The sequence below is a fragment of the Centruroides vittatus genome, unplaced genomic scaffold (genome assembly GCF_030686945.1).
Source record: "Centruroides vittatus isolate TY-2023 unplaced genomic scaffold, ASM3068694v2 contig_1078, whole genome shotgun sequence".
Classification (NCBI taxonomy): domain Eukaryota; kingdom Metazoa; phylum Arthropoda; class Arachnida; order Scorpiones; family Buthidae; genus Centruroides; species Centruroides vittatus.
In genome coordinates, this window is record NW_027120693.1 from 1,072,088 (window position 1) to 1,084,133 (window position 12,046).

The 12,046-nt window shown below is 25.5% G+C and overlaps 1 protein-coding gene across 3 annotated transcripts in view; it reads left to right on the forward strand.

Moving 5' to 3' along the window:
* Positions 1-12,046, forward strand: part of S6kII (Ribosomal protein S6 kinase II) — a 107,145-nt gene that overhangs the window by 84,599 nt on the left and 10,500 nt on the right. For all 3 annotated transcript variants that reach the window (XM_067268969.1, XM_067268974.1, XM_067268962.1), the window contains 3 exons: positions 1,999-2,080; positions 5,424-5,504; positions 6,638-6,717. In XM_067268969.1, coding sequence (XP_067125070.1) covers positions 1,999-2,080; positions 5,424-5,504; positions 6,638-6,717 — 243 coding nt within the window. The remainder of the gene's footprint in view (positions 1-1,998; positions 2,081-5,423; positions 5,505-6,637; positions 6,718-12,046) is intronic.

Genomic DNA, 12,046 nt, shown 5'->3' on the forward strand with positions numbered 1-12,046 from the left:
CTTAAGATTACAATGAATGTTATATAAGATATACGTATATTAAATATAAATTTTAATATTTAATAAGATGAATTTCTTTATGACGTTTAGATAAGTTGCGCGTGTACTTATGTATAGTTATTTTAATTTATATTTTTTTAAAAATTGTTTTTTGAGTTTGTTTGTTAATTCATTATAAACATATATAATAGTTAATATAAACATACTGTATATAATATATGTAAATTTAACTTTTTTAAGTCGGCAAAATCAGACATTCTAAGTATATCAATTTAAAGTAATGTCATTAACGTCTTTCAGTTTCATCAAAGACACTTGGGAAAACTCAGTGGGGTTTATATAACAACACATACTGTTACATATTAAAAATATATATATATATATATAAGTTGAATGTTAATTTTATTTGATTTATTTATTTTTAGAAAATTCTGAATATATTAAACGTGAGTTTTTTTTCTTTACTAAAACATGTTGATATTTTTGTTACTTTGTCTACGAGCTATTTAGCTCGACTTCTCAGTGAAAGTAATTAATAAAAATTATAAAATGTATGATCTAGCTTTCGAAGTTTTATTGTTTTTACATATTATTTGTAACTTAAATGCTTTAATTAAATATCAGAGAACTTTTATAGAAGTCCGATTAAATATTACGGAATGCCATGCCTTGTACGTACAGTTCTGACAAAGCGAGTTGTTATTGTAAAGATGTCTCCTATCTTTGTAAAAGTGGGATGAAACTAATGTTTAATCAAAAACCTAAAAGTATACGTGTAGCGTTTTTGATACATACAAGGCATTAAATAACTTTAAATTTATTAAACCAAGCGTTTATTTAATGTGGTGTTGGGAAGAATAGTTAATAAATTTTCCTCGTATATTATATTTCTTTCAAAAATTTGGAATGATTAAAGAATAAACCCGAATTTAACTTTTTACTTCAGTCTTTTAACTTTTATATCGTCTTTGTCAGAGTAACTACATTAATAGAAATCAAACAGCTAACAAAATAAAAAGAACTTGTTAGTTGTTTGATTCTGTTTAATACAGTTACTTTGATGAAGACCAATAGATTGAAAGAATTAAGTTTTAACTTCTGTGTTTTGTTTAAAAAAGAAGATGGGAGACTACAATTAAAATTTTAAAAGTTTTTTTGTTCTTTTGTTATATTGATAAAAAAAAACTACTGCACTTTTTTGCCTATTGAAAGCTTAATTAATTTGTATGTAAATGAATATCAGTGTAAAGAAATTAGTTTTGTTAGTTTGTACATTGGTCAGAAGTTTAAAATAATTTTTTTCGCCGAACAAACAACAAATTCGAGTTTATTTTTTTCATTTGTAAATAGCAAGAAAGAAAGAAAGAAGAAAAAAAAAAAAGACTATTTATTCGACCCAATAAACAGCTAAAAAAATTATCTGTAAATGTCAACCGCGATCACGAGGCATCCCGTACCATTCTGAATAATTAATACGAACGGCAATCTATTTTTTCCTCTGCTCGTACTCCAATATAATTATAACTTTACAGATAAAGGTTCTAATTATTTAAAAAGTTTTTAAGCATTTAATTCCCTTAAATTATAGTAAAACGCAATTAATAATAATAATAATAGTCTTACGGCATCGACAGACTAAGAAGCGGTAACGAAAAAGAATTGCGACTTACAAAATAAGTTTCCGTTCTTTTCTTTTAGCGAAAGAACTGTTTTATTTTTTTGTTACTGTCGTTTTCCAAAGAAAGATTTGGGAAATCCAAAAAATGTTCTGAAAGTTTAACGAAGTCGTAAGATTTCGGAAAATAAAGAATTATTAATAGTACTTTACTTTTGTTACTTTTAACTACTTAGTAGCGCATCAGTAATTTCCTTTTCTTTTCATATTATAAATACTTTATCTATACTTCTAACGAATAAATTAAATATTATTGTGAAACTAAAAAAAAAATAATAAATTCTTGACCGATGATGTTTTTTTCTCCGACTCCGGAATTGTAGGTTTTTTTAGTGAAAAAGATTACGGGTCCTGATAGCGGTACTCTGTACGCAATGAAAGTACTGAAGAAAGCTACGTTGAAAGGTTAGTTATTTTCTTTCCGAAAAAATGTATTAAATATTTTATAAATGTTTATGAAAATGGAATAATAAAGTATTTATTATTATTATAAAGAATATATTATTTATTTTTTTATGCGTTTTATAAAAATATTTCGGTTTATATTTATTTGATTTCTTTCGCTACGTTTTGATATTAATATTGAAAATAAGATATATTTTTTTCCTTTTAGTTTTATAAATATCGAAATGTTAAAGTTTTGTTCTACTTTAATGCAAAGACACGATTAGCATTTACTCAGTTTTAGAGACGCTTTACGTAAAAACTAGTAAGTCGCGTCTCTTCTCCTTTGTGAATTTAATTAAGGCGAAAATCAAATCTTTTGATATCTGCAATTGGAATTAGAGAAAAAAAATACGAAGATGCTCGCAAAGATAAAAATCTATTCTTGATTTTATCGTAAGAAAAGGATTTATTTGTAGATATTAAAATTATTTTTTTACTAAATAATAATAATGCTTTAGTGAAGTATTTTTATACAATCTTCATTAGCGATAGTTGTGTAATGTATATATATAATTAGTATTATTCATTATGTAGATAATAAATTATGAATTTAGAAATAAGACTATAAAATTACGTAAGTTTATTATTTATTAAAATAGAATGTAAAAATAAAATTGTGATTTAAAAATTGGCGCCAATAAAAGTATCTTTTCCTCTGTGTTTATTAATTATTATGAAACTTGTATAACAGTTAATTAATGAATTATTTTAATTAACTATATATATATAATTTTAAAATTTTTTCATAAATAATGAGTTTTAAATTTATTGTAAATAGTGTTTATAATTAATTAACTTCAATTTAAAATATAATAAAGAACTGTATATAAATTCTATTGTCAAGCAATATAGGTGTATAAAGTAGAAAATAGTGGCTTGGATAGTTAAAAACAAGATTACCGTATCTCGAATTGATGGGAGTTTAGGGAAAAATGGTTTAAATTAAAGTGATACAGCCCAATATATCACACGTATAACTAATGATAATCATATTACAATGGTTTTTAGGTTTTTTGAATCATTTTCTTATATTTTGGTAGTTCCATTTCTTATTAATTCTCATTGATTGCCTTACTTTAATTCCTTGTGAACTGCTATTAAGGAAGTTCCAATTACAAATGTAAGACCACATGAAATGTTTGTTGAGAAGCTTCTTATTCTATTCTGAAAATGGGAACCTCCTTGATAAATGTTAAGCCCTAGATCCTAGATAAGTGTTTGAGTAGCATCTAAGGATGAGGAGAATCCTTCTTTATAATGAAAGACATTTTTGTGAAGATAAATTTACCTGTTTTTGAATACATTTGCCATCATTTAAACTTCAGTTTTTGATTAAAAAATGGTCATTTATCGACGATCGACTTATTTCCTCCTGTAGTCACAGAATCTACATTAAAGGACTGGGCAAGTTACTATTTCGTACGATTGTTTACTTTTAATTATACACGAAAGTATTAATGTATCTTTTCTGTAAATAGATTAAATCTGGAAATCGTATTCTAATGACACAAATTATCAATTGTGTGGATTAACTCTTAAGTGAATGTTAGGCAAAACTGTGATTTGGACCTCCAAAACATTCTAACTTAGATCTAATTTTTGATTTTAATGTTGTAGAGTATAGTTAGACAATTTAATTTTCCAAGAATTGTCGATTTGTCTTTTACTCATTTAATTAAGCACTTCACAGTCTGAAACTTGCTAATCTTGATAAATTTTATGTATTTTTTAATTGAATTATTTACAAAATATCCGTATTAATTTTGCGTAAATCTTTGATAAGCAATATTATTGACCAATTCTCTGTTTATATTTGTTTAAGGAGCATTTCTAATAAAGAAGTAAAGAAACACCTTTTTTTTTAACTGTTTTTAGCTTGATTCTAATTACACAGAGTTACGGGAGAAAAAAAAAAGTGAAAGTTCAGTGGAAAACAAGTCTAGTTGCTATGGCAACATAACTGACAAGAATAAACTACACACAAACAAATTTGTCAGATAATAAGTGTGCTTTGAATAATGATATTGAAATTTATATTCATTTTTATTACAGTTTTTAATTTCATAAATTGTTTATCATTTGTTTACTTTTGCATTATATTCATAATGAGATGATAATCATTTATCTAATTGTAAACTCATTATATTTACTAAAAGCTTTTTAACTAATTATCATAACTAAATCTTTTAAGTTTATGATAGTTACTTTTAATGATAATTTGATCGTCGCCGTTTACGATGTGTTTGATTCGAGATTATCCGAAAGTAAATATTTGGTGGCGTTAATGAAAGAGAGTGGCTCGTAACTTTGGAAAGGAGGGAAAAAAAGAAAAAAACAAGAGTATTACAGATTGTTTTTATCTCCATTCTTGTTTTCATTTAATTATATTAGAGAAATGGAGTGGATTTTTATAAATCAAAATTAAAAATTTTCCTGTTGAGGGAAAAAAATATTTACTTATTGATGGAAAAAACTTGTTATATGTCTTAATCTTTTTCCCTTAGGAGAAATGTTGTAAATGTCATCTAACGTGGGAAAAAGAATGAGTAAGTAATAATAAATGTATAGTATTATTAAAAATGTATGTAGCTGAGACAAACGTTGAATGGCAGCTTGTTTGTTTAAACTTTAAGATATTTTTAAAGTCTTATTTAAAGAATATTAATTTTGACAAAGTCGTTGCTTTAAATAGCAAAAGAACTTACCAAACGACAATATAATTATTAAAGTAATTAAAGCATTCTTGGCCGTCTTTTGATTACTTTTATATTGTCTTTTTCCTCCTCGTCGCATCCTACCACAAAAGATTGCATTTTATTAACGAAATCTCTCCACAGGTCTCAATTACAAGTGTTTACTAGAGTTCTTGTAAATTAAGGATCCGGATCCGCTTCCTTCTTGGTCTTTCGAGATATTATATTGCATTTTTATCGATTTTACTAAAAGCTATACGTCGAGAAAATTTAATGTATCATAGCATGAATACTTATCACAAAATAAAAGACATTAATTTCCATATATAAATATATTATACTTAAGTTTAATGTGTATATTCATTCATAAACATGAATTTATTTGATAAACATGATTCAATATAAATAAATGTATGGAAAAAAATTCATGTATATTTAAAGTAGTTTATTATAATGCATAATAAAGTAGTTTTATACGTTATTATAAAGATTCAAGTAATATAATATATATATAATTAAAACTACATGAATAGTAATGTTTATTTTAAACAGTAATGTTAAAACTTAAGCCAAATTTTTATAAGTTTGATATTTATTTATTTATTTAGTTCGGGATAGGATGAGAACAAAAATGGAGAGAGACATTTTGGCCGAAGTCAGTCATCCTTTCATTGTTAAACTCCAATATGGTAAGACAATTTTTTAAATGTAAATTGGTGCGTAAAATTACAGGCCGACGTACAATCGTCGCTTAAATACGGCTCGAGTGTTTATAATTTTTAGGACGCTTTTATCATTTCTAATTTTGTTCTTTACTTTGTTGTTCAATTTTATATCTCGATAAAAGACACATTTGTGAAATTTAATAGCGCAAGAGCTATAAAAATCAATATATTTTATTAAATTGTTTTCATATGTGGGTGGAAATTGTAATTATACTGACAACAGAGAATATTTATATATTAATTAGATTGATATAAGCGAAGAGAAATTCTTAAACTGAAACAATAATTTTTTAAAAGTAATTAAATTTTTGTTAGAAAATAAAACTCTATTCTGGTTATACCGCATTCTCTGTCACGGATAACTTATATAGAAATATACAAGAAGCTAAAATTGTTTGTTAGTTTTAGAAATTTAATTAATTAAAATAAAATTCGATTTAAAAACCAATTTTTGAGCATTTGAAGGAATATTGAAGCCGTAGTTACGATAAAATACAAAGCGAACATTGTGTTTGTTTTAAGGCAATATATTCACAGAGTAGTAAATTATATATAAATGAGCAATTATTTATCATGACTGGGCTGCAATTTTTAATCCTATATTAAACTTATTTAATTTAAAATATATGCTCTCCACCTCAAATTATTGGTGGCCTACCACTGTACGTCATACTTTTCCTTTAATAATAGAGCCGTGCCGGTTATCTATCTAACACCTTTTGGCGAAAAACTGGGGCCTCCCTCTAAGATTTCCATATCCGGTCTCATCTTTTATCTATCTAACTGTTTTCTTGAGATTGAAGAAAGACAGGCGGACGGACAGACGACAACGACGACGACAGTGGGAATTTATAGATCTACAATTTTTTTTTTCAAATTGCAGCCCAGTTATGGAAGTTTTTAAGCGAATTTCGAAAACATGTTTATTAGAAGATTCAGTCACTTTAATTTTGCTAGTGGCATTAAAAATATTTCGAATAGATGTTCTTTAAATTATTAATTAAAAAACTTAATTATTTAATTAAGTCGTACGTACTTTAATGTACTTTAAAGAGAGAGAAATTTAAGAATTTTTTTCTATTTATTTTTATTTTCAGCTTTTCAAACTGAAGGAAAATTATATCTCATCTTAGATTTTTTAAAAGGTGGAGATTTATTCACAAGACTTAGTAAAGAAGTAAGAGAATTTTTTTTATAGATATTGCTTCTTTCTGTTTTCGTCTGATAAATTATAAAATGATCATCAATTTTCTAGAAATAGAATTAAGTAAAATTTAATGTTTAATGTGTAAATTTTTAATTATATTTTTCTCAGTTTAGTATTTTTGGTAATAAAATTAAAAATGAAAGAAGATAAAAGACATCTTCTCTTTGAAATTTATAAAATGTTACCTTTATATTTTTATTATTTATAGTAAAAAATCTATTATTTTCTTTGTCATTGTCTGTATCTTACCTTTCGATTTTTTTTAAAGTGGTAATAATTTTCTTTCTGAATTTTTAATGACTGAAATATATTTATATTATTCTAATTATACATCTTACGTTTTAAGGAAAATTTCACTTTAATTAATAAATAGAGCATTAATAAAAAACATACACACAAAAAAAGTATGCTATATGGTGATATATTTAAAAAATTGAAAGAAAATATTCTTTTTATAATGAATTACGTATATTCTAATAAGAATGTTACAACGGTCGTACGGAAATTTGATTGCGCAGCGTAATAGAAATATCACAGACGTCATTAACGTTACACGTAAGGACGAGTCGAACCGATTTTAGTTTAAATTATATACTTAGACGCGACATGCATTAGCTACTCTTAAAATCTTGTTAATGAGACGTAAGACAAAAGCCATTCAGACGAGGTCATTATGCCTTCTCATTAACATAGTATAGTTACAGTAAAATTGATATTCCAGATAAATCTAAGGCTTCACACAATCCAAACGTCGACGCGAAAATGTTACAATTTAAATTATTTGGCAGTAAAAAATTTAATTATTGAGTCCATATTAAATTAATAAATAATTTAGTTAAAATTTACTATTAATTTACGACAGTTTTTTATTTGTTTTCATTTATTTCTTGGTCGCAGCATTTTTCGTGAGAATACAAAGTATTTTTTGGGATGGTCTCGAAAGAAGTAACGTGTGCTTTGACCAAAAATAAAATAAAATAAAAAATAAATTGTCTTAAATTATTGCTAAATTTCAACTAAATTATACATTAACTTAATTATTTTCTGTTAATAAGAGAACGGATTCGATTAATATTAAACAACAGCTCAATTCTTCTTGTTTGCTGTGTTTGTTTGTTTATTTATTTAATCTGTTGCAACAAAATTTAATAAATGATTAAAGTTAGATATTACGTGATTTAAAAATATAAAATTAATTTTTTTTAAACTGAAAGAAGTATAAATCTGTTAAGTATAAGGAAAAATAAGAGAGAGAATTGTCATTGAATTATAGGAACGATAAATTCCAGGTGTTGACATGCTTTTATTAGCTTAAGATCAAATTACTAATCAGTAAAAATTTCAATGTTATATACTGTGATATTTTTTATTCAATGCTTAGATTAAATAATAATAAAAATATATATATGAATGTTCAAACTAAAAGTGGAAATTAGTGAAGGATTATGCTTTCAAAGTAGTAGCGCTCGCGGAGATTTAAACCGGAATGTACTACCGTACAATATAAATGTCGGACATGTGTTCGTTAGGCAGGTACACCATCACTAATCTTTAAAAAGGTAGATAACTTTTTTAAGATTAGTTTGATGTAAATTGTCTAATGTCTATGTTGTGTGTTCTTACATTGTCTAACAGTTAAGTAATAAAATTATTTAACAAGATATAATGCAAGACAGAGTAGTTTATACACAAATTTATGTCTAAATAATACGTGCTGTATACAGGAAACTACTTTCCTGTATGTCAGTCGAAATGATTTGACGACTTTACTTCATCTGCAATGTTACCAGATGACGTGCCGTTAGATTTTTTGCTGTAGAATCTTGTGAAGGATTTGGTGTTTATACTTCCTACATATCACCGCAACATTTTTAGTATCTATACGAGTATAACTACTGCCCAGATTGATGAAAATATGCTGGAGAAAGTGTGTCACGAATTCGATTACCTCATTGATGTGTATAAGGCTACACATAAGATCGATATTGAAAGATTGTGAAGTATTATCAAAAACTTTGATGTTTATGCTTTCATTCGATAGCATTTTTTTGTCGCAGAACTTAAAATAAAATGTTAAAATGATCGACTTCATTTTAATTAACCTTGTTTCTAAATTCAAATCAGATCTTTAAATGTATAATGGAACGTTATCTCATTTAAATATTTATATAAACAAGATTCTGTTTGTGAATTTTGATAAATGATTTTAAATGCCGACATTTAAAATTAAAATTTTTAAATTTTATTTTCTAGTAAACTTGTTTAGATATGTTTACTTGTTTATATGCTACATTTATAATTTCCAATAAATTAAAACTTATTTTTGATATTTTAAATTGAAATACATTAAGCAGAAAAGTGTGATTTAATAAATATACATTAATTTTAATTAGTTAATGTTTAAAATATATAATTTTCTTATCTTCTAAATAATATTTCGACGATTTAATTAACGAGGTATACACGACGGAATTTTCTGTACATTGCGTTAAACTTTCTGCATAGATCTGAAGACGTGACGAGAAAAATTTGCTCCGTTCGACGCAGGTGAAATCGTTTAACAAAGTTGTTTTCGCTTACATTTATTAAAAATTACGCATACTCAAATTTGAATTTACTTAAATGACTTTTATACTTCTAACTTAAAATTTCAATCTGATTTATAAGCTAATGCAGTTAATTGTCTTAATTAAACTCTGACAAAGGTCAAGCAATTTTACTTAATTGCTTTGAAAGTTACTCTTAAGAGCTTTAATTAAAGTGGAAAGATTTACAAATTAAGAGTTTGTGTGTAAAAAAAAAAAAAAAACAAACGCCAGCAAAATATGAGAGGCATTGAATTCAATTACAAGGCTATTCTCTACTAAGAGATTTTAACTTCTTAGTTCATTTTTTAAAAAATTTAAATATATTAATAAAAATTTTAATTACAAAAAGCTTGCTTATTTATTTATTTATTTATTTTAAATTTAAAAATAGAAACAAAATGATTTACTTTATTTGCATTTTCCTTCTTAAAATTGATTTTGAGAAGTTTTCGTTTGGATTCGGTGCGCAAAATGGAGAATATAATAATTATTACTAAAGTAAAAAATATTTCGTGATTTTTTTTAAGAAATTTAATCAATTATTTTTCTATAATTTTTTATTGAAATGTCTGTTTTATAACAGAAAATTTTATTTTTTCTAATTTTAAAACATTTCTTTTTATTACTAATCGGATTTAACGATACAAAATGTTAATGAAACGTGTTATTTGTTGTTCGATCTTTACGTAATTATTTTTTAGTTAATTTAAGTAAAAATAAACAAATTTGTTTTAGAAAAGTCGGAAAAATTATTCGATAATAAATCATTCAAAAGGTGTACCTTTTGTAATTGGCAACTTGAGAAACGACACTCGATTCCTTTAGTTCTTATTTTTCTTAATTATCTTTAATTTTAGAATTCTGTTCTGTTGTTTAATGATTTATTTTTGGTGATGTAATGTCGTATTAGTTTATTAATATCGGTCGAAGTATCTCAAAATTCTCGGTAAATACCTCCTATAAAATTATATCGTTTTAAATGTAACTAAGAATGCATCGTTGCCGACTTTTACGAAAGTAAAAACGTGTTCGGCTGTAAAGTACAAAGTCAAGTTGACAATAATTTTATCGAGACATGTTTTGTTATTGTTGGAAATATAATTCGGAAACATATAAGCACATATTGTTTTGATCGTGCTATTCTATCCTTTTCCTTGAAAGAATATTATTTAATACTTTAATTATCTTTAACAGATATTTATGAAGTAATTTTTAAATGTCGCTTTAGAATAAAGTTAACAAATGCGGGTATAGAAAAAATGATATCGATTTTATTTGATAATTCAACACTGAATAGTTTTAATAACAAAGAAATGCCGAATAAACGTATTTCCGTAATAGAAATACGTTTATTCGGCAATCTGTTAGCGACGAAAACAGTTTATCAATAGTATTAATCATTTTTGCTGGTGGGATTTTATTGTCGAAACGTAAACGTCTGCATTCGGAAACAATGTGATTAATATTCTCTTCGATATTCATCAATCAAATGCAATTTTTAATCTGTTTTGGGATTTCTCAAAGTATGATACGCTTAAAATAAATAAAATTTGATTGATTTAATCAAAGCGATAAAATTTGGATGATGTATTTTAAGTTAAAGTTTTTTACTTCTTTATTAGAATTCGTTTTATTCTTTATCCTAACTTAAACTTATTCGAAGTTAACAGTTTCATTATCAGAAGTTAGACTACGACGACTCTAGTTTTGGAAATGTTTAAGTCAAGTTGAAGAAAAGAACCAAACTGATGCCAGTCAGTTCATATTTATAATTGGAAAGTACAATTCTTTTTGTTAATATTCAATTCTGAATTTGGTTTATACGGAGTCAAACTTTTACGGAAGTATTATTGATATAACTTAGTTTATATGTAACGCAGAAAATGTGGCGTGACGAGACTAAATCCTCGGGAAAATGGATCCTATCATTTGGGGAATGAAGTCCTCCCCCTTTTATTTATAATTAATTTAATAACAAATTTTTACAATTGGAGAAGTTACTACATAAAAATGTCTGAAAATCAGTTAAGTATTGAAATTGGGAGTAATTTAATCTAACAATTGCTTATAAATATGCTTTTATATACGGCATCGGAATATATTTAAATATTAAAACAAAAAAAACTTTTGAATGTTGGAACAGTATACTATTTTCAGCGTAACGCATTCAATTTGGCCAATTATTATAAAAGGTTTTAGTTATGTAAATAATAAACTTCAATTTAAATACTAGATAAAGTATTTAAAAGAAAAAAAAAATACTTTATCTATCTGGAATTAATTGAACCGAAAGAACATTATTTAAGTAACTAGATGGAAGATACGCTGAATATTTACATTAAAATAAATTAAAATATGAAGAAAACATTTAAATTATAAGAATAAGTATGTATATACACTAATAACTTATAAAATTACTTAAATTTATATAATTGAAGAAATAATTATGAAAATGTAAGGTCTAAAAGCTTGTTAAACCTGAAGAAATATTATAATAATTTAGTAAGCAAGTAAACAAAAATTTACCTTTAAATATTGATTCAAACAACAAGTAAAACTAAACAATAGCTCATCATTCACTAGCTACTTGGCTGACACTTCTGGATTTCTGCCAGCTAAAGTATTACTGTTACGTTCTTATGGTCAACTGACGACGCGACTTTTTCCGTCTACTCGCGTAATGTCTTTTCGATGATGTTTTCATGTAAATT